General features: G+C 44.5%; 1 protein-coding gene across 1 annotated transcript in view; it reads right to left on the bottom strand.

Moving 5' to 3' along the window:
• Window positions 1-24048, bottom strand: part of NSD2 (nuclear receptor binding SET domain protein 2) — an 87916-nt gene that overhangs the window by 26324 nt on the left and 37544 nt on the right. Inside the window, 6 exon segments of the mRNA XM_048211867.2 lie at window positions 3995-4116; window positions 5554-5635; window positions 7792-7910; window positions 10559-10703; window positions 18476-18958; window positions 19456-19622. Coding sequence (XP_048067824.1) covers window positions 3995-4116; window positions 5554-5635; window positions 7792-7910; window positions 10559-10703; window positions 18476-18958; window positions 19456-19622 — 1118 coding nt within the window.

Here is a 24048-nt window from a genome sequence, read left to right as displayed (position 1 = left end):
TAATTAGTTTTCTGTTGAACCCTACATTTACTCCTGAGCTTTTTCATGTCCTTTAGGAAGAGCATGACTTGGGTCACCTTGGAGGCCATGTATCCCACCAGCTCTGAGCAGAGCCACCCAACTAGCCCCAAGCCACAGGCTAGTATCCTCAAGTGCTACTCAAACCAACCCAGTGTCTGCCACTTCCAGGTTTATTTTACCCCCACGTGCATAATGCAGTCGAGAGGATCGCTTCTCATGCCAAAGCAAAATTTATACTTTTGGATAAAAATGGAATGATGGTGATTTTATTATTTTTATTGTTATAACCATTATTGTCACAACAGCGAACCACTGAGTCCTTGCAGGGCGCCAGGCACCCTAAGTGTTTAGCATGCGTTACATTACTTAACGGATTAGAACACAGGTATTAGTCAGAAACTTTCATTAAAGGTAGAACACATCTGAAGAGGCTGCTGGGAATGAACCAGTGCTGTTCACACGGTAACGTGAATAGCACTCCTTCTGCCTCCATGAGCTGAAGGGCAAGCGAGGCCTGTGCCTCACCATGCAAACATGCGGACACCCAGGGACAGGACATCAGGTGGTCACCCAAGACTTAAGACATTTAATGTGATGGCTGATGTCCTACAAAAGCAACTGATGAAGTGGTTGTTGTAAATAACCTGATCGTGGTATATGGTACCCAAGATACCAGTCACTGAATCAAAAGAGTAGAGTTAAATGGCTTATAATGAGACTGTAAATGATATTTTTCCTACAAATTTGCTGTATCTAGTGTCATAGTAAAATTGCTTAGTAAAAATAAGACAGAATCAAAACTCCTCCTGCCTTTTATGTTGGAAATTAGTTTAATATGTACAGTACTGAGTACATTCCATTGGCAATGGGAATTAGCTGACGAGGACTCCTTTGAGTGTGTGCTGCTTGTTCTGTTTCTGAAGGTGCAGATGCCAGCATTTTTTCAATAAAAACTTAGCAAGTCATGAACTAGGAGACAAGTGCGGCCTCTAGCAAGACCAGCCCCTTCGGCGCGGAGTCCTTGTCGCAGGCCCAGGGCAGCCCCGGGTGAAGGGCATCCCTTCAATGTGAAATCTACATGGATCATTGCAATATGAGTGTGTTTCTATTATGAGATGAATGTGATCAGGTAAATGGCCTTGATTAGGTATCTTACCTTGGTCTTAAAATTTGTTATCTGTTTTCTTCATTGTATGTGTTAGTAATACCAGTAAAAACAGATTATCACACATCTTCCATAAAATGATTGTGATAGGAATGTCCCTTAGTGTGTACGATGATACGCCACCTGCAGCAGACATCCTGGAATATTACATCATTTTAAGTGCAGTACAGGGCAGCGAGTTCAAATCCAACTTGGCTGATGTGGGCTCCCATAAAAGCTGTTACCAGTGAAGGCGAAAAAAATAAGAATTTGCTCTACTAAGGGAATAAGAAATGAAGTTACAAAACACTTAAATCACATAAATTCCTTCAGAGGCCTTCATCATGCAAGTGTGTAATTTTAATCTATTCTCTTCATTAGGGTAATGTAGTATTATGTAATAATTATTCCAATATCAATTTTCTCACATATACCTTTTTTGAGAAGAATTTAAACCACAAGTGACCTAAAATGTCTTGAAATACCAACTCTGTGAAAACCCCTTATTTCAATCAAGGGTTTGATAAAAGCAGGACAAACATGCAGTGGGCATGTGACCTGAATAAGGGGCCAGTCTGAACCCCAAATAGCAGCTCCCATGGTCGCCTAGCTCCCACCAGAACGGGACCAGTGGTTTACAGGACGCTGTTTTGTAACACTACACTTTGCCTCCCATGCTAAAAGGCATTCGGCATGTTGCACGTTGTAAACGCATACTGCAGTTCAGTAGTGTTAACACATAATAGACAAGGCTTTTCGTTCACCTAAAGTGGTTTTAATGAATATAATTCTATAAAAATGAACGCTAATGAAAGATTTATATAAGCCACACAGAAGTGGCCTGATGGAAAAGGCCTAGTAATTTAAACGTTTTTATATAAGCAACAGAATACATACTATGGGATCTATGTATCACTTTCAAAATGAAGGACAGTGTATGATTTTAACGTATTTAACATAAAATATAAACATATTTAATAAACTATTCACTTCTGAAGTTCTAAAGAATTAAAAATCAATGAAGTCTAATGATTATAAAATCCTTCATCGAAGTCTTCTCAAGTTCAGAACAAATGTCTAACCCAGGAAGATCACACTCACCCTGGTCCCAGTGACCTTCAGACCACCAACCCTGACCCACCAGCTCTAACCCCACCCTGGCTGTGCCCGCCCTGGGCTGTGCTGCCCTGAATCCAAGCCTTTGGCTGGCACAGCTTCTGACCAGAAATGACAGAAAAGATTTGTTTTCAGCCTCAGAGTTTTTCTTGCAACTGTATCTGACAACAGAGTACATAAAAACTCAACCAGATAGTGGATCAAAGTGCAATGAGAGAAAAACTCATTAAAAATCTTTTTAAATAAAAAAGCCAACTTTACGCAAAAGGGTTTATGGACCTGAAACTTGTTTAGTATTCTTCTTTAGAATTAGAATCCTCATTTTTCAGGATACTAATCAAAATTCAGACAAGAAAAAAGGAAAAAGGAAAAATATTTGTATAGAATGTCTTTTCCAAGTTTCAATAAGCCCCTGGGAAGTTCAGTGAAGAATTCATACTGCATTTTCTCGAATGTGCCCAAACATAAGAAATGTTTCGTCACCCACACATACCAAACTATGAGAAAGCCTCAGTTCCCACACACATGAGCAGCTTCCCATCACTACTGGCATGAATCCCCAAAGACCCCACTCAGAGCAGCTCTCTGTGCTTGAACCCCTCAGATGGCCCAGGTCCCTGAAGATAGCTCATGCGGGAAGGCCTGCCCCTCATCTAAGGCGAGGAAGCAGCCGAGGCTGAGAGACAGTAGGAGAACGGCCAGGCCCCACCAGTGACTGTGGCAGAGACCAGGTCAGAAGTGCCACCTTCTTAACAGGGTGAAGGGTCTATCCACTCCCTGCCTTACTGCCTAGTTCAAAAAAAGCCCAAGGTTAGCATCTCCTCATAAATACTCAAAAACAGGACTCATGTCTAAAATGAGAAAAAGAGGATCACAGGGCACGAACTAGTAAGGAATTAAAACTTGAATATAAACTCCTTGGGTAGTCACTAAAATTGGGAATCCAAAACTCCCTCTGGACAAAAAAGTGTCATACTTGCATTCTGAGGCTATTTTTTTGTTTTGTTTTTAGAACAGCAAAGACTTTATATTTGGTGATGAAGTCCAGATGTCATGATACAATGAGGGTAATAGCCTCAAGTAGCTATTATTCCACTATTGCATATTCTGCAAATCCGGAAAATAGAGATGTATTACCATGGTGGTTCTGACTCCCCTCCACACTCAAGTATCTAAGAATATGCCAGGATTTAAAGAACTAAAACCATGGAATGCATGAAGACATTCCTCTGTAAACCTAGGTCTAAAGACCGCTGGAATCCGACAAAGCAGGTAAGCCACCCTCTATCCCACCTGGGGTGAGTGCACAATGACTAGAGTCAGCTCGAGTGACAGTGTCATGTTAGGACCAGAGCAGACTTGCTGGGATGCGGAAAATTAATTACAATGTGAGGGCTATATAGAACACAACATTTTAAAGACAGATTTCAAGAACAATTAAACTACATCCAGACTAAAGTATATGCACGTACATTTATACATACACTGTGTGCATGTGTGTATACCTGTGGTGCTCAAATAGACTAAAAGAGTGACTTTTTTTTTTTCCATTCCATGACTTATACATAGTTTAAAGAATCTGAAACTCACCTACATTTGTGGAGAGGACACCAGTGTTATGCTTGTTAAGTCTGACTTTGCTCACACTTCAACTTGGGCAACTAAATGGCCTTCATACGAACAGCATGGTCATCACTATCATTAGTATTTTACCTCATTCTCAGTTAAGGATGCAGAAGGAGACGAACTTTTGCTAAAAGGAGTGGAAGGCGCTGCTGCGGACGCCCGATTTCTCTTCTTCAGCGGTTTGCATGCATCTGACAGGTGTTTCGTTGCTGTAAAACAATTTTGGTTCATAAAGTAAAGTTTGAAATCTTACACCTCAATTATCTTAACTGTTTCAAAATTACCCCTGTAATAATGAAGTTCTAAAGATACATTTCTGGGCTCCTTTGTCATAGTAAAGGCTTAACTTTTTACTGTGAAAAAATCTGAATGGAAACAAAGGCAAATTTTCCAGTGAACTCTAATGTCCCCCTGCCTGGCCAGCCCCCAAATCCATCAACCTGGGGCCAACACAGCTCCATCCACACCTAGCTTCACATCCCCTGCCACATTCTTCTGGAGCAAATTCCAAACATCATTTCACCCGTAAAAAGTTCACTACATGTCTCTGAAACATAAAATTTTAAATATAACCCCAAGACCACTATACCATTCTTAAAAGTAACAATCCCTTCATATCATCAAATATCCACTCAATGTTCAAACTGCTCACAAGTGTCTTTCTTTTCATAGTCTATTTGACCGATTTTTTAAAACCAGCATAGCACCCCTCGCAAAATAAGGAAAACAAACCCATTTCCAACTCTCACTTACTCCTTTCTCCCCTGAATGTTGTTTTCCTTTCTAATTAAGAGTTGGTGATAGGAGGGAGGCAAGATGGTGGAAGAGTAGGGGACCTCGTTTCATGAGCTTCCTTGAATTTAGCTAGATAACTACCAATCATCCTGAACATCTAGGATTTCAACCTGAGATGTAAGAAGAGTGGGAGGACGCCTGGGGGGCTCAGTCAGTTAAGTGTCTAACTCGTGATTTCAGCTCAGGTCATGATCTCAGGGTCATGAGATGGAGCCCTGTGTTGGGCTCCTTGCTCAGCAGGGGTGGAGGTGGGGTCTGCTTGAGGTTCTCACTCTCTCCCTCACCCTCTTCCCCTCCCCCACCCTCTCTCTTAAAAAAAAACAAAAGAGTTGGAGATGGTAAGCTCTCTGTAATAAACTGTCAGACACACACTTCAAAAAGACAATGAGAAGGGAAAGGGAGCCTGCTTCCCCTTTCACTGCTTTGAGTTATTTTTCACGAACATTTGACGTTAGTTTCATCAACATGTGAAACAGAAATAACTAGTCATTACTTTTACTTTTAGTAAATATACACAGACGATCAGATACTCAAAAGTGGTGGAATTTATAGCAACTGGCACCTTCAAGTAAAAAACCTGGATATTCCTGGTTTAAATAACTTCTTTAGTGTAATTTTAAACTGACAATAAAGCCTAGTAGAAACCAGTAGAAAAATAACTTCAATAAAACGTAGCTGGAGCGCTGCGACCACTTACACATTCAGTTGCCCAAGAACCTCCCTTTCCCCTTATTAGCCGTCAGACCCCTCGGAGGGTGCCCTATGCCCTTCCCTGGCCCGGCTTCCTGTTCACCTCCGGCCGAGCCCCGGCGCCTGCAAGAACGACAAGGAAGAAGTGCTAACCACATTACCTGCCTGGCTCTTCAGCGAGGAGGCTGCCTCGATGGCCTTGCAAGAGCTTGTTCGGGCTGTCTTGTCATTGATCGTCTCTCTCTGTTATTAAATAAAAAGAAAAAGGAGAAGAAAAGGAAGGGGAAAAAATCTAATGTGAGCGAACACAGGTTGCTGAAACGTCGTGCAACAGAAACATCCTCCTTTGGCAGCATGCGCCACAGGCTCCACGAGCAGGGACCCAGCCTCACGCCTCTTCCACCACTGGGAGGCTCTCCCCTGCACCTGTCCCACCATCTGCTGGGACAGGGGAGCTGGTGGGACCATGCCAAACAACTTCACAAGTCCAGGCTGCTGAGACTCTTCACGTGAGCTGCATTCAATATGCTACTCACATTTCCCTCTGAATTCAAGCAGAGTGTGAAGTAGAAACCAACCCTTCTGCTCCAGAGGTTGCCCAATCAACCTGAAGTGGGGCCTCAAGTCAGTGCCAACAGCACTGCTCTAACTCCTTACACTGAGGATTTCCAATTCGGAGACAAGGTCCGAACAAACCTCACAAAGATCATCAATAAAGCACATTCCCCAACTGAGGAAAACCACACACATGAAGGGATCAGGAACATTTGATCCAATGCTCAGAATCTGAAGGAGTTGAAAATAACCCCTCTTGATAGCCCTGAAGCAGCACTGCCCCACGGCCACCTGCCCCTTTCTGGTCCCGAGGCCGGGACGGTTCCTGCACTCAAACCCCACTCCCCAGCCTGCCCGGGGCCAGTGGAAGCAGTCACAAGACTGCAGACAAGGTAACAGGGGTGCGGTGCGGGGTACGGCACCTGACACATCAAAGCGCTCAGCGCATATCAGGAAGTGTACAGGATACGGCCTACTCAGGTTCATAAAAACTCAACCAGAGGGAGACACCACAACTTTGTTATGGGAGACACCACAACTTTGTTATGTGCTACTTCCTGAGCTCTTAGTTCATAAAACGTTTCTACCTAGATACTTAATGTAAATTTTGATATTTCAAGTGTCCAGGGCTACACATTTTTTAAGGTAAATATGAAGTACAAGTATTTCAAGGCAGCCGACATCAGCCTGACTGCCAGCACGGGGTTGCTTTAATAATGGGCAGCCAGAGAGGATACTCATGGAGCATGAGCTGCCAGGTAACACAGATGTCAGTGACGCTAGGTCAATTTTACTTATCTTGGGGCTGGATACTTGATCACTAATAACTTCGCCTGACAGGTGCCCTGGAAGAATGTTCTCTTGGCCAGAAAAATAGGGCAGGGCCTGCTACTGCCCTGCACTGCAACAATGGCCTTTAAGTAGACAGACGATGTGGTGGCCACATATTTACACTTTCACAATACGTGGAATTTATTTTTCCATTCTTCAAAATAAAACAATAAAGAAAGGAACTTCCTAATTTAGATTAGAAGACAGTATGAAGCTTTTCTCAAAACCATAAACACACGACTCCTCTGTATAAACTCAAGCATAAGATACAAAGTCTGTTTCAACTCCCCGTTCATGAATAAACGGAACTGGGCCATAAAGCACACTCGGAAAGGGCTCACACTCTCTGCACGCATGAGCACCATAAGCCAGAGTCACTCTCCTTCAGGTACCAGGCAAACTTTGCCTCTTGACGTAGGGTGGACTACGCTAGAGCTAGACGGCCCTGGGGCTGCACCGTCATATCTACGCAGTCACTTTTTGGTTGTATCAAACAGGCCTACACAGCCTGCTTAGTAGTCCCATTAGGTAAACAATAACGTGAATTACTAATAAACTGAATGAATTCATAAAATCTATTTTCAATGCCCTTAATGGATTTGAAAAACTTTTATTGAAGTATAACATATCTCTAATGGATTTTGAGGTTTTCATGCCAACGCATTATTTACACATTGAATACTACCCCTATAGACAAGGGCAATCTTTAGTACATACAATTCCATTAAATCTAAACATCAAGTATTATTCAAAGTGTTTGTTTTTCTTTGACAGCCAAGTATCAGAAGTTTGTGTTAAAGTCCCTGGCAGAAAGAACTTGCTCTCTTCAGCAGCCTTCTCAAAGGGATTTGAGGAGAGAAGCCAGCCCTACTGCCTAGAAAACAATACCCGCTGAGCACCGTCCACAGAGGAAGGCCTCCCACCTCCCATCTGCATCCCGTAAGAGAAACACAGCCTCCAAGAGTCACACAGCACACACTCCTCCAGCCGAGGCAGACCCAGGGCATGATTACCTTCCGAAGACCATGCTTGTCGGTCCTGAGTCTTTTCCTGGGTGCATCTTCAACTTCGGCATCTTCAGTAGGGTCCTGTGTCCTCTTTGGGTGGTTTCTTTTTTTCCCATTTATGTTACCTTGGAATGGGGGATGGGGGAAACTTACATGAAAAACACTCCACAAGCCACCCTCCAAAGCAATGATCACCTAGCAAGGGCATTCATGTGCAAATCCAGCCCCTGATGGGCTTCCTGTAATCCTGTTGGTTTCCAGGGCCTAAGTATTACAGACCAAATCTCTCTGCATTTTGCAAATTGCATGGGACCATTTCCTGTAACATCAAATACTGGAAAATCCTTATCTAATCTACCGATTATTATACTGGTATTTCTTATAATTACATTTTAATGTACTATAGCATTAAATTTAAATATAATCCACTAGTTTACTAACATTCAAAGACTACTGGAATTTAAGTGGAATTTTAAGTACACAACTTGCTACTATTTATACATTTCTTGAAAGCATGTTAAGTAGCAACACTCCTTTTGTATCTGCAAATTAAGGGCTTTCTACGTGTTGTTCATGCCAGTTATCAGGTATTTCCAGGAATATCAACTAACCCAAGATTTAAGGTATTGACCTAGAAAAGTAAGATGTAAGGTAAGAATGCAAATTCTAGAGAGGTGATTAATTTGCACACACCAATGTTTATTTCAAGCACAAATCCAGCATCTCCGTTTGCAGGGCTGTTTTATAGAGGCTCAGGGTTTCCCCTGGACTGTTGGTCAGACATTTGATGGGAGGGCATGTCATCCTCAAACCCTACTACCAGGTGGGACAGAGTACAGCAGCCAGAAGTGTGGCGTCCAACAGTGCCTCAGGAGAAGGTGCAGGTGGCCACACCTTGGTCACTCTGCCCAGGGCAGACACGTGCACAGAGCCTCACCACAGGCAGAGGCCTGATATTACTAGAGCCGAGCAGCCGGCACCGGCTCTCACCAGCTGCCAGTCCTCGAACAGCGTCAGCCAGCCTGAGAGCAGCCTTCACTAAGCCCCACAGCACTGTGGGCTAGCCATAAAGGCACGCCAGGGAGAGGCCTGCGGAGCAGTGGGGTCTGTTCAGCGGCTGACCAAGCATAACCAGCACGGGGCACAGCCAGCCTGACCTGCCAGAACCTCCTCAACCCGGTTTGCCCAACCTCATCTACACGTGTCCACTGAGCTACAGATACCTGCCACCAGCAACTGCCACCTGGCACCTCGCCTTTGTGCAGGTGAGGTGATGTCACAGTCCTTTACATAAGAACCTCCCCCTGGACCCAAAATGAGACAGCAGGCATTTCATACACAAGTAAGCAATGTGGGCATCTGTTTGAACTCCTCACACTGAGGCCACGAACAGCTGATGCCACCAACACAGCCCAACATCGTGGCTATCAGCACTGGGGGCCCCAAAAGGGAGGCTCGAGGGCCTCCAGGACAAGCGCACACACCTGACAGACACTGAGGGTGGAAACCAACCCTGTCCTCCTCTCTGCTAACTACTTGGTAGCAGCCCAAAATGACAAAATGGGACACAACGATCAGTCACACTTACTCTTCAAGGGGAATTAAATCTGGTTTCAGGAAAACCTGACTCATTCTTAAATAGCCAGTCACTGAAAAGGATCACTCTTCTAGATTTAGAGTACTGATGAAAAGTCAAGTGAACTTCTGCCTTTTAAAGAAAATGCACAAATCCAGAACACCCTCGCTACTCTAAATTATAGAATTTGCAACAAACGCTTAACAAATTGAACAAAATTCAATATTAATAAATGAGACAATTGATGTGCAGATTTAGAAAGCCCTAAAATCAAGAGCATCTGTGAACAAAAGAGAAAGGCTGCACGGTGTGTGTGCAGCCAGAGTCAGACGGACACAGTGCTGGTCTAGAAGCACGAGCTAGTGCACACAAGGCGAACTGCACTGACTTCTGGGTCTTGGTCTCCTTTTAGGTGAGTCTTGAAACAAAATGCTTCAGTGATGAACCTTGAGAGATACAGAATTGTTTTGTATTTTAAATTGATACCCAAATATATTTTTTACATTAGAAATGCTGGTTTTCCACGACATGTGTGTCCAAGCATGCACAGATGACAGATCTGACCACGGTTACAGGTTCTCTCCAAGCTTACAGTGTTAAGCCTCCTTTCTCTTTCCAGTGACCAAAGCAAAGTAGCATCTTTGTTTTTTAAACTGAAGGCCTAAGAAGAGCCAGAGGACACCCACATTTGAGGTCAGTCCACTGTCACCTTTCTCACCCTGTGAGCTCTCAAGCAAACAAGCCAGGAACGCCCTCCCCGCTCCCAGGTCCAGAGCCCCCCACCCACAGAGGCGAGTCCCTCCTGAGGTGCAGGCGTAGCCGCTGCCGGGAGGGCAGCATCACCCCAGGGCCACAGGCCTGCAGTCTGACCCTACCATGTCACGTAAGCTTGCAGTCCTAGAGACCGCCTGGGCTCCCTTCCTTCTTGCGTCCCCCCTCACACCACCCCATCGGCTGCAGAGGCTAGAGCGCCTGCTCCATTTGGGCTCACAGACCAGACAGAGATCGCACCGAGCAGCTCTCATGACAACAAGAGAGAAAATGCAGACAGCACAGGTTGCTTTATTGTGACCACACGCGCACTGGTTGCTGGCACAAGCGCCAGCGCTTCCCTACAGCTCCCAGACCAGAGCTCAGCTGGCCACACGACACACAGATCACAACTAAGCAGAGTACACTAGGACACTTTACGTTTACCAGAGTCTTCTTCAGACTGGGAAGAGGCCACTAGGGCAAACTTTGTGTTATAGCGGGCTTTCTGTTTCTCGTTGAGCATGTCCCACTGGGACCCAAGGAGCTCTTCAATCTCCTCACCCGAGGCGTCTGGGTGCTCAGCAACAACCTGTGGACACAGGAAAGGTGGCTCAGAAGGTCACATACCTACGACTCACCAATGCCCAGCCCTCAGGAGCTCAGCAGGTGGTGTGTTTATTCCCACATGATGGAATGATGCCCCATAAGCTTCAAAAAAATTAGCGATTATCTGATGCTGTAACCCACTGAAAGCTCATACATAAAAACACTGCTGGTGAAAACAATTCAACTGTATTTATGTCAAGGCAGGAAACGATGAATGGTAAGAGGAAAAAGTACACTTTTCCAAAATCACTAAATTAGTAGTAGTAAGTTACAATTTTCTAGGCATCCTTGAAAAATCAGTGTAGGACAAGTGCCATGGAAACACTACCTGTCAACACAGGGGTGAAGTCTTGGTGGGGCTTTCTCATTTGCTGTAGCACACACCATCTCTGAGGTCCATGCTCTGGAAGGACAGTACAGATGGCATACCAAGGAGTACGCCATGACACCTCACAGCACAGGACAGCACACAGTGACGAGCCCTCTGCATGGCCCTCCAGCCATGCTGGGGCTGCCAGCATAAGCACCCTGGAAGCATGCTAGAAATGAGGACCTCAGGCCCCACCCCAGACTTGCCAACCAGGAACCTGCATTTCTCCAGGTCTGCAGATGATCCATGTGCACACTGAAGTCTGATTCATGGCCCCACAGCCTGCCTGCACACTGACAATCAGAGAAGTATTAAAACCTCCGGTGTTCAGGTCCCACTCAAGACCAGTTCATTCTCTGGGTCTGGCATCAGTGTTTTCAAGACTCTGGGGGGCTCTCATGTGCACTCAGCTTGAGAGCCATCCACAGTAGGGGCACAGAGGTGGACAAGCAACGGCTGGCAAGCTAAACCAGCCCCACCTCCCGTTTTCATACGGTCTATGAACTAAGAACTGATTTTACGTTCTTAAATGGTTGGGAGAAAAAAAAGTCAGAAGAATATTTCCTAACATATAAAGTTTTATTGGAAGCAGCCATAGGCATCCTTTTACCTGTTTTCTAGGGCTGTTCTCCTGCTATAACAGCAAAGCTGAGTAACTGACACAGGCCTCAACTGCCCTGGAGGCCCTTTCAGAGAAGGCATGCAGCCTGATTCCGAGCACTAGTCAGCATGCTTCGGAGCCAGACCCCAGGTTCCCATGTGGCTCCTCCAAGGGGCAGCTTTGTGAACTGGGTAAGAGAAGGTGTCTCCTCCTCTGTGATGTGGGGTGGTAACACTTCACCTGGCAGTGCTAGTGAAGGAATCAACGAGTTAATGCTGCTGGTCACTATGACTACCTAGACCCACGACCTGCCCAACCCAACACAGGGAACCTCTGCCCCAAAATGCAAACCCTTACTCACAGCATGGTCACTGCAGACAGCTTCCTACAGCCTCCTGTGTCCCCCACACCTCATCATGCCCTCCCTGGCCCGGATGGACACTGGCACACCACCAGCTTCCACCCACCCTCGCATCTCAGAGCACGTGCATTTTCAGATGCGGATCAATAACCACCTACACAATCATCCAGCCCTTCCGTGTCCTTACATCCCAAGGACGCCTTCTGCAATTCAAAGCCCAGCTCTGAGCTGCAGCGTTCCACTGGGTGTGCTCTTCGGTGTCCCTTGTGAACTGTCACCGTTCCCACCCTGCCCCTGACTCGGCAGTCCTGGCCCCACTGGAGCTGCTTCCTCCTTTCACCTTGGAGCACTGTCACCTCTTGGCCCAGCAGGATTCTGTCCTGCCTGCCCATCCTTCAGGAGGGTGAGCTCACCAGCCCCAATACTTCAAGCATCAAAGTCTCAGACCTTCACGCAGCAAAAGTTTCTGTGCAGAGCTTCAAAGTCACAGGACGATTGCTTTCTGGAACTCTCCACTTAAAGATTCCTCAAGATTAGCACATGACTTGTGGACCCACCACCCTCCTTGGTCACCCACCCCTGCGGACAATATCCTCAATCAGAATGAATCCTAGCAGTGGTCACAGCCGCTTCATCAAACAAGATCCTGAATTGTCCTTGAGGTCCCCTTCCCCTTGCACCTAAATCCATGCCAGGTGGGCCAGCTCCACTCCTGAACATCTTTGTATCCACCCCATCTAGATGGCTGTGGTTTCAGCAACCAGTCTCCTGGCTTTCAGTCCTATCCATCTACCTGCTGACATTCCCATCCTAAAATGTCTCCCTCCTTGCAACCAGAGGGACTATGGCCCAGCCCACATGTAGGGTAGGGTCCCTGTCACTTAGCAATGTCTTCCATGGCCCCCCATAAGCTGGAGCCCATCCTCACCCCACTTTCATCACTGCCTGAACAACTCTGCACTCCGGCACAATGGCAGGCTCCACCTCTCCACAGGCCACACTCTCCCTGAAACATTCTCTTCCACCAGGCTGACTTTGGTGCAGTTTTAATTTCAGCTACAATGTTGTATTCACTCATTCATTCATTCAAGGAACATTCTGCGCTAGGGACAGGAAATAAAAAGGTCAAAGCAGCCACCATCCCACCCACAGTGCTCACCTTCTGGGGGGCCACCTGCTTATTTTTCATCCCTAATCATACACTGTGTACTCCAGTGGGGGCACAGAAAGTATCTCCACTATTTTAGGTTACTAAGGCACTGGCTGCTCACTGAAGTCTATAGGTCTCATCAATGAAGCAGTGCAGTACAATGTTTACAAGTTCTGTGCGTGTGCATGCCTGCATAATTCGGGCCAAGTCCCAGTCCTTCTTCCCGCCTGTGTCCTCCCACTGGTAAAGGAGAGTCACTAACATCTCTGAGTTCAGGGTAGCTAGCTATAAGGCAGGAATAATTTATGCCAACCTCAAACGGCCTTTATGAGAATTGAACACAATTTTTCACAGTAACATACTAGCAATGTATCTTAAAGATGGTAAGCATTCAGTAGTGGCTACTTCCATATTTTTTTTAAAGATTTATTTATTTGTGGGGCGTCTGGGTGGCTTAGTCGGTTAAGTGTCTGCCTTCAGCTCAGGTCATGATGGGATCGAGCCCCACGTCGGGCTCCTTGCTCAGTGGGGAGTCTGCTTCTCCCTCTCCCTCTGCCTCTCCCCCTGCTCGTGCTCTCTCTCACTGTGTCAAATAAATAAAATCTTTTTTAAAAATTTATTTATTTGAGAGACAGAGAAAGAGAGCATGCATGCGAGCAGGGGGGAGGGGCAGAGGGAGAAGGAGAGAGAACCCTCAAGCAGACTCCCCACTGAGTGCAGAGCCTGACGCAGAACTCCATCTCAGGACCCTGAAATCCTGACCTAAGCCAAATCTAAGAGTTGGACGTTCAACTGACTTAGCCACACAGGAGCCCCAACCATATATTTTTTTGAAGACTTTGTTTATGGGAGAGAGAGAAAGAGAGAGAGAGGGCATGAACACAGAGGGAGAGGGAGAAGCAGACTCCCCACCGAGCAGAGAGCCCAATGCAGGAATTGATTCCAAGACCCTGAGATCACGACCTAAACCAAAGGCAGATGCTTAACCAACTGAGCCACCCGGGCACCCCGATTTTTAATAAACTATCTCAGACACACACAAAGTTTAGAAAACCAAATACCCACAAGCTCACACACTGTGATTGAACCGTTACCAGTGCAAAGATTCTGTGTGCTCGTCAGAAATCACACTCCCTGCCCTCAGCCCACCTGTTGCCTCACATATCCTTTGAGAGCTCTGTGAGCCTTTTAGACTTCGGAGATGGCTACAGTCCCCTACAGCTCACGCCTTGACTCCCTATTGAACAGCACTGGCCAGTGAAGACAATGCGGTGTAGAAACGGCATACGATTTTTCAGGTCTAAGACTTATGTAAGACCTCGTCCTGCCCTCCCTTGGATCACCTGCTCCATGAGAAGCCAGCGTCTGTGCTAGAAGGACACCCCAGCCACCCCGTGGAGAGGACCACACGGTGAGGCTTCCGACAGGCAGTATCAGTACAGCCCCTTAGAAGACGATCCTCCAGCCCCAGCCAACATCTTATCTGTGACCTCATGGGACATTCTGAAACAGAACCACCCAGCTAAGCTGCTCCCAAATTCCTGACGCACAGAAACTGTCAGAGAATCCATGTGTGTTGTTGTTTTAAGCCACTAAGTTTTGAGGTCATGGGTTATGCAACACTACATAATTGACACAAATATATATACAAAGAATGGAGACATATAGCATGGTTCAACTCTAATGCATCTGTAAAAATTAGGATCAGAGAAGGTGGGAAAGATACTTTAAAAATGGGAAACTAAGACCACACACATCTGTAGTCAATGACATTGCTACTGAAGCCTCAGTAAATTCTTCCTGGGCTTTTCACCACAGTGGGGCTCCCCGAGCTGCTCTTGACCCCTTGCCTGCAAACAGAATCCTCCCCACCCCTTGTCCCACCCAGGTCATCAGTGGGCCTACAGCCTACTGTGGACTTTGTCTCCCAGCAAACTCACTGCCCCACCTGCAGCCCCTCTAACTGTATTCCAGGAACACCACAGAACACACTTGTGAGCTGCACAGCTAAGTTCAACCTGATGGACAAAGATGAACATGTAAAACGTGTTAATGAAGAACTCAGCACATTTCACAAAGCGTTAACACTTTCATTGCAACAAGCTGAATCTCAAAAAAAAGTCAAGTGGCAGCCAAAAGTCCTTGATAGTCATAGTCCTCTATCCTGTGAGCCTAGAAAAGGGGGGTCCAGGAAGCAGAGGGAAGTCTCCATCCGATGCTGTTCCTCAAGGGTTGGGCATTGATTAACCAATTAACAACCAAACAAAAACCATCCTCGGAGTCACCACCACCTCCCAAAAGGAAAACACAACCTAGAAAGACTCAAGATTACTCTCCTCAACTGGAGTCTAGGATTACTTATTACAGACCAGCACAAACACACCTGTAAAAGCAACAAAGTAACTGAACCATTGAAAGAGCACCCTGCCATCACCACTCTTCTGACAGCACATACTTACTCAAAATCAACTAGCTGCTGAGCCCAGATGGGAGGGAAGGGGCCCAGAGGCCTAGCACCGCCCCCCAGCCCTACAGAGACTGGGTTCCGGCAGGGGAAGAGCAGGGCAGGGCAGTTTTCTCTAATGCAGAACTGAATTTTAATTGTGCACGCTTCAGTTTGGTTATTGCATGCAGTACTATGCCAACGGCAACACTGTACCAAATGGGCCCTGGAGGGGTGCTCAAAGCCAGAGAGCTCCAGAGCAGAGGCACTGCTCCTTGAGTACAGAGCCCCTCACCCATGTGTCAACCTTCAGGTCACAGCTTGTCAGCAGTGTCTGGAGTGACAGGCTTCTGTTTGTTCTTGGCACATTTCTTAGTACTAGAAAGGCCATCTGAGAGCAATCTAGGTCCCAAAAGCAAAAAGGGTAGTCTTTGTAAACTGGCTTGAATTCTCAGGCACCCACTTTTCTCTCATAATTTCCAAATGAGTGGAGAGACCATGGAGAAACAAACTAGGAACAGGCTGGAGTGCAGCTGGCTGGCTGCTTCCGAAGTCCCAGAGCATGCAGCTCTCCAGCAACCATGATAGGTGTCCGGCTGTCAACATGGTAGTGCACATTCAGAGCATGCCGTTGGTGCCCCGGGCCTGCAGCAGGCCCGGTGTGGTAACTGTTCATACTGCTCACTGCTCTGCACCATTTCAAATCCAGCAATGGCCACATCTTCTCCACCTTCCCTGGGAAGACTTAGCTCTGAGACAGAGGACACACATTCACAGCTACACATTTACTCTTCTGGGATGGACACAGGCAGACAGGTAGGTAAAAAAAGTGGGTATGCTACACTTTTCACACTTTATGGGAACGTGATGGGATGTGCACAGCCTTCCGGCACACTGCTCTCCTCCCGGACTTCCAGCACGCTCACCTCACCGGGGTCCGGAGTCCTGCGGGAGCACACCACAGCTGTTACTCCTTTCACAGCCTTCCAGTTTTGAACACCGTGCTGTCTCCTTGGGCACAAGGGCCAATTTCTCTAAGGTAAATACCTGGCTGTGACATTATAATACATAAAAAACATGCATCTTCAATTCCACTATATATTGCTAAATTTCTCTTGAAACCAAGTGGAAGAAATGATGGGGGTTCTCACTGCCGCTCATCGTTCCCAAGGCACTGGCTTGTGCTGCTCCCCTGGGGGCGGGGGCACCACCCTCACCGCGACGACCGCTTGCAGTGCCCTAGCCGCCAGTGAGGTTGAGCAGCACCTCCTCGTGGACGCACTGCTGTCCAGGCTTATTTTCAGAGTCTTGAGAATCATTTGAGCTCTGTACACACAGTCCATCCTCTCATTGTGTTCATGGTGTCCCTGGCACATCAACTTTCATAGCTCCTCAATGATCTATAATCAGTTTGGCTTAAGAAATCCTGCCCTCTCCCAAACCACAAAGCTGTTCCATAGTAGCTGAATTCTGAAACCACTGGGGTGGCCCCAGGGCCCATCCCGAGCAGCCACCCTGTCCAGCTGTCTGCACCCCTTTCCCATCTGCTTCCACATGCTCAAGAGTTTGCTTCTGGGCTCTACTCTGGGTGCTGCCACTGACCTGAACGTCCGCGGCAAAAACGTCCCTGCTTCTAGTAACAGAACTTCCTATGTGACAGGGCAAGCCTTCAGATATGGCTATTTATCATCCACTTAAGAAGTGCAAAGAAATTCCTATTGGGAGTTTTATTAAGATTATACAGGATTTATAGTTTAATAAAAGGAGAACTGAGAACTTCAACTTCAGGATACTGAACCTCCCTATCTATTAATGTCTGTTTATTTAGGTCTGCTAAAATACCAAGCGTTATTTTTCACCAAAGTTATACATATTTTGTTATATTTATTTCTTGGTACCTTATATTTTTGTTGCAGTCATAAATGGTATGAGACTCAAACTCACAACCTCAAGATCAAGAGTCAGATGCTCCGCCAACCGAGCCAGCCAGGCACCCCAAATGGTATCTGTCTTAATGTTACGTTTCCTCTTTGTTGCTGCTCTTGTATACTGATCTGACATCCACCAGTCCTCGTGAACTCTTGTGAATTCTAAAGATACCCTGTAGATTCTCTTAAGTTTTCCACACAGACCTCTGCAAACAGCAGGTTTATTTCTTCCTTTACAATTATGCCTTTTTCTTTTTTTTTTTTTTTTTTAAGATTTTATTTATTTATTCAACAGAGATAGAGACAGCCAGCGAGAGAGGGAACACGGCAGGGGGAGTGGGAGAGGAAGAAGCAGGCCCACAGCGGAGGAGCCTGATGTGGGGCTCGATCCCGTAACGCCGGGATCACGCCCTGAGCCGAACGCAGACGCTTAACCGCTGTGCCACCCAGGCGCCCCTACAATTATGCCTTTTTCATTCCTTTCCCTTATCTTACCATACTGGCTAGTATTTTCTCTACAACACTTAATATCAGTGTCTTGTTCACAATTTTAAAGAGAATGCTTCTAAAGTTTCATTAATTATGATCCTTACTGAAAGTTTCTGATTGATACCCTTCAACAGATTAAGGAAGTCACCTTCTAATTCTGGTATCTTCTCATCCACAGTGGGAGAGACATTTTCGTAAGGAAGAGTGCAGAGGCAAGCATCTTCGCCCCCAAGGATGAAAACGGTTGTTCCCTAACAATACTTATTTATTAGATCTAAAATCTCTGCAAGGCTCACTACAGACTGTACTGATAATGCTGAGAAACAGAGGAAGAGCACTGGAGAGATGTTCCTCAAATTCAGGAACTCCCCAGAATAAATATACAACACTTTAGAACCCATCACAGTACCCACCTCATCCCTGTGCTTCTGACAGAAAACCAAAAACTGGGATGCCGCATCTCCCTTCCTGCTTCGAGGAGCGGAGGCCGTGGTCTTCTTCCTTCCAGGAGGAGACCCTACTCCTCTCTTGGGGTCGGCCTCTGCCATCTTCTGAGGAGTACTCTTTACTGTCCCAGGGTCACTTTCTTGGTTTTCGGCAGAACTAGACAGCTTGGCTCTCCGCCTTCTCTTAATGGGAACGCCCTCTTCTCTCATGGACTTGGGGTTATCAGCAGCTTCTTCAATGACTCCTGAGGATTCGACCATTTGTCCCGGAGACTCCATAGCAATGCTTGCCTCCTTAGCTACGTGGGGGTTGAGATGAAGCTGGTCCCCCACGTAGAGGAAAGTGAACTTAGCTTTCCGCTCCTCTACTGACATGCTTGCAGCTTCCTCTGCTTGAACGATGCCCATTTCCCACTGGGCCCTCAATTTCCCTGAAATAGGTTTCAACAGCTGAAAAGAAAAACATAAGACATTGAAGTTTCAGTATACAAACAAAAAAGTTAACCCACTTTAAAAAAAAGGATACTGTTATAATTCCAGATAAATTTAGAAATCAAAAACTATAAAAACCAATTAACTTGAAGGTTTTAGACAGAATTCAGCCCAATAATAACTACTATTTCAACTAGAAATCAATTCCAATCACATTTAACTAATGTAATATCTGTATCACATAATATATATCATATATGACTGCTTATATATTTTTATATATACAGAAAGAATAAAAATTATAAAACAAATTATCTCTATCATCAAATGAGTAAAATGAATAAACTGTCTCTAAGAAAACTTGTCCTGTTTTGTAACAGTGTACTTGGACAAAGTTAAACAATGACAGACATAAGCCATTATAATAAATCAAACAACCATAATTTCAAAATAAGATAAATAAGAATAAAAATTAAAGTTTTGGTCTAAAATTGTACTTAAGGAACATCTATCACCTTAATTTTCTCAGCTTTCGTGGGTGCCTGCTTGGCACTTTCCTGGCATAATTTTTCAAACTGTCCTTCTCCTTCAAAAGCTACAAGGCTCTTCTCAAATATCCAAGCTCTTTCTGGGGCATCACCAAAGAACTGTACGTGATACTGGCGTGCACTCTTTTTCTGACCTAGTTTTTAAAATAAAATGTTAGAACTTGAAAGTTAGAATTTCGGATGAAATTAGGCAAGTCTATTAATAATTACTGATATGAAGTTGGAAGCTGCTTTGAGGTCGTTTTATTTGGTGCTGTTTGACTCTGTTAACCTCGAAAAAAGTCCTACTCTTTTTATCCCCACCATGCTCCATGTCAAACAGAAAGGAAATGCATTTATGAGGGACTCAGATAAGACTCAAATTAAACTAGGAAAGAAAGTGGACATCTCCTCCCTTCCAAGATCCACTTAAAAAGATTTACCAAATAAAGAAGCCCAAGAGACGACATCAGCAAAAAGGGCCATTCAACAGAGAGGGGCCTACGCAGCAATGAAGGGATACACACTGGTGTCAGACAGCCTGAGTTCAAATCCCAATCCCACCACTTGCCAGCTGGGCAACCCTGGGCTGGCTGCTCACTCACAAGGCTCACAGGGGGTGAGAGCACCAATGACCTCTGAGGGCAGCCATGAGGCCACAGAATAACCTCTCAGATATTCACTGCTGTTCCTCTTAGAATAAAGGAAGAAGCCACATCCTACAGTGCAGCCAGAAGGGAGGTGAGGAAAGAGACACTTGATCCCAAAATCCAAGAGAGGAGGTGCCATATTCAGATGAGGAAGAGTGAGGTTGAAAACAAGTACGCTGGTTAAAAGGTCAGATTTCTGTATGCCTGGGTGGCTCAGTCGGTTAAGCATCTATCTCTTGATCTCAGCTCAGGTCTTGATCTCAGGGTCGTGAGTTCAAGCCCTGCATTGAGCTTAAAAAACAAAAAACTTTTTTTTTAATTAAAAAAATAAGAAGTCAGATCTCTGTGCCAAGTGGAGGGAGAAAGGGGAATCTACCAGCCCCTGCTCCTTCATAGAGAATGCTGGTCACAAGAGATCCAAGAATACTTCCTAAAGAACCAACAAACCCCAGAGGAAAAACCTCTCCATTGAGTCTTTTGGAGATCCTCCCAATTAAGTGGCCAACGGCCAGTTGGACCCTCTAAAATAAACTAACAGTCTCCCCACATACAGGCCGCAGCAGCTCTGAGTGGTACCCTCTCAAACACAAATGCAGCCTCAAGGACACCCAGAACCCAGGGAAGCCCCCAGCATAAACGAGTCCAAGATACACAGAAATAAGCAGTCTCTGCAATGCCACACACACAAAACACCAAGAAGAGATGACACCTGACAAAGAAAACTCTAGTTTGCTATGAAAAGAGAAGAAAAAGAGCTACTGGAAACTTTGAAATACAATTATGAAAAAAAAAAATCAGCAAGAAAGCTTGGAAGGTAAGTTAAGAAATCTTCCAGAAAGAAGAAAAATAACATCTACTCCCGTAAGAGACCTATAGAATCAATTCAGAAAGTACCATACCCAAGTAACCGTTGTAGAGAGAGAAACTGAGAAAGCTGTCAAAGAACCAACACAAGACCATGTCTCAGAACTAAAACAACCCTAAGCGCCTCATGCAATACCCATACCAATGCACATCTTTCTGACACTGAAGGCACGGGGGGGGGGGGGGGACAAGGGCGGCTTCCGTGTTAATGGAGTGAAAAGTGGGATAACAAGGTACCACTTCAAGAGCAATCCTGGACTAGAAGGAAATGATGTAATACCTTCAAACTTCTGAAAAGAATTATTTTCAACATAAAATTCTATACTGAGCTAAACCATCAATCAAGTGTGAAAACACAGAAGTAGCATCCTCCGAATGACAGGGAATCAAATTTACCTCTCATACACACTTTCCTAGAACCCCAAAAATATACTCCAGCAAAAAAGGAAAACTGACCAAGAATGAGCACAGTGTGGAGCCACAGAAAACAATGCATGTAACTGAGGAAAACATCTTAAAGTCTAAGATTACTACTATGCAAAAGGTTAAGAGTGCCAAACAATACAGATTGAAGCAGGAAAATGGAAGATTCTAGAAGAGAGCTCCAGGGGAAGAAAAGATTAAAAAAAACTCTTCCATACCAAAAGAAAATCTGAGCAGCAAGAAAAGAGGGTTAAAAGATGAGATCCAAAGGGTGCCTGGGTGGCTCAGCTGGTTAAGTGTCTGACTCTTGATCTTGACTCAGGTCATGATCTTGGTGTCCTGGGATCAAGCTCTGCAGCAAGCTCCATGCTCTGCGCTCAGCGGCTCAGCACAGAATGTGCTTGAGATTCTCTTTCTCCCTCTCTCCCTCCCCCCACTCACACACACAGTCTCTCTAAATAAATAAATAAGTAATCTTTAGAGAAAAAAAAAAAGAAGATGAGATCCAAGGAGCAAAAAAGGAAAATGTCAATCAAACACAGGTTTTTACTTTTCCCCCCAACAGGAGAAACTATATAATAGTATGAGTTTCAGGGACAGAGAAATGAATATTTGAAAAAAAAAATAAATAAGGCTGTATAGCCTTACAGAGCAAAGTATATGATTTAAAAAGAAAAGCAGGGGTGCCTGCCTAGCTCATCAGTGGAGCATGGGACTCTTGATCTCGGGGTCATGGGTTCAAGCCCCACACTGGGTGTAGAGCCTATTAAAAAAAAGAAGAAAGAAAGGCAATAATTAACTCCAAGAAAAACAAAAACTTGTACAAAAAAAGAAAATGCAATTTAGCGAACACAATTTGCTTTTCACTGAATGATATTTACATAGTCAAAATTATGTAAACATTTATGTTTGATGTATTAAAAAGAGTGAGTTAATTTGCCCCCTGGAGTGGCTAGTAGGCTAAAAATTAAAACAAACAAAAAACACCAAAGAACACTGAGTTAATTATATGCAGAGGATGGGAAGAAAAGAAATAAGAAATGATTGAAGAGATCAGTCTTCATTTTCCACAACAGAAAACCAACAGAAAATATCTAAATGATAAATCAGAAGATAGAGTTAAAACTAGAAGAGAATGCTGGAAGAGTTAAAAATAATTAGCTCTAAGGAGAAAGTGAACTATTTTTCACTACTAACCTCTCAGTAGAATTTGGTCTGTTTATAAGTGTGTATACTTCTTTGATTTTACAATAGGTGAGATTCAAGAATATATTAAGGGATTTGTGACTTCTTCCATCACTTTAATACTTTGAAAGAACTTTTGTGGGTCATGAAAAGGACTATAGACATATGTCACAGCATTTGCATAATGAAGAAAATCTGTTACAGTGCATATGATGAAATAATATAAACTTATATTGTTTTTTATAAATAGTTTACTTACACAGAAAAATGCTCCTTACAGGTCAGGTGAAAAAAAGCAGAGAAGAATACTATAGTCTGATTCTAAGTTTGTAAAATAAATGTAATTAATCTTGAAGTTCTTTCCTGCCTAGAAATTTGGTAACAATACAACCCAATTTTCCCCTATTTTTATGGGTTTCTTTAATCCACATGAATTTCTTTGGTTCAAGTTGAGAGGTGAATATCTCATTGTTTTATTTTACCACATAATTAACCAGTTGTCCCACCATTCATTAGTAATTATTTTTTCCTGTGATTTCTGATGTTCATCAACCATGGTTGGTATGAAAACACCTGCCATTGACTCCCCCTACCTACAATCCCTTCTATGAGAACCTGTCCTCCACCAATAGCCCAGGTATCTAATTTTGCATTACAATCCTTTCATCCCCATCATGGTGGGGACTTAAGGTGGTCTCTGACCCTCTGGGCCCAGTGGACTTAAGGTGGTCTCTGACCCTCTGGGCCAGACTAGATTCAATAGAATCCTTTGAGTTAACAGTAGTCACCCATGCATGCAGAATGGACCCCATAAAGAGACAAGACTACTTTGGAGCTGAAGCTCTAGGGAGGAAGAGAAGCCATAAAAAAATGCAGACAAGTGTCTACAGAAGCAAGAATAGAGCACAGGGACAAAATCACAAGGACGTGACACCATAACGTTCTACAGGAAATAAAGGACAAGCATCACCATGCCTGAATTTCCCGGTTTAGTCCCTGGGGGGCACTGGAGCGCCAAAATAGGTAAAGCGGAAACCAACAAAATTGCAAATAAAAAAAGGCACATTCACTATCACAGCGGATGATTTTAACACACCTCTCTTAGTAATTGAGAGAACAAGCAAAAAAGAAAAAAAAGGAGATTATACTATCAAATAACCCAAGATATAAGAAAGCCAGATTACCTGTAATAATTTTAGAAAATGCTGGAGTTTAGCAATAAAGCAATGAAGTTTCCCTTCCATAACAGAAAAAGCAACAACAAAATTTTCCACAACAGATAATTATTTGACTCCTGACCTGTTATCTGACAAGAAGACTAGTGGGGTACAGGTGTGTCAAGAAGATGGTGAAGCTCCCAGATGTAACAGAACTCAGTTTTTTTCATAGTATCTAAATATCTAAAACATACATTTATCTTCTGTTTCCAACTTAAAAGAGTCAGGCCTCAAAGCTGCTC

The sequence above is a fragment of the Ursus arctos genome, unplaced genomic scaffold (assembly GCF_023065955.2).
Source record: "Ursus arctos isolate Adak ecotype North America unplaced genomic scaffold, UrsArc2.0 scaffold_9, whole genome shotgun sequence".
Taxonomy (NCBI): domain Eukaryota; kingdom Metazoa; phylum Chordata; class Mammalia; order Carnivora; family Ursidae; genus Ursus; species Ursus arctos.
Note: the sequence above shows the minus strand (reverse complement) of the source record. Positions and strands in the feature narration are given on the sequence as shown.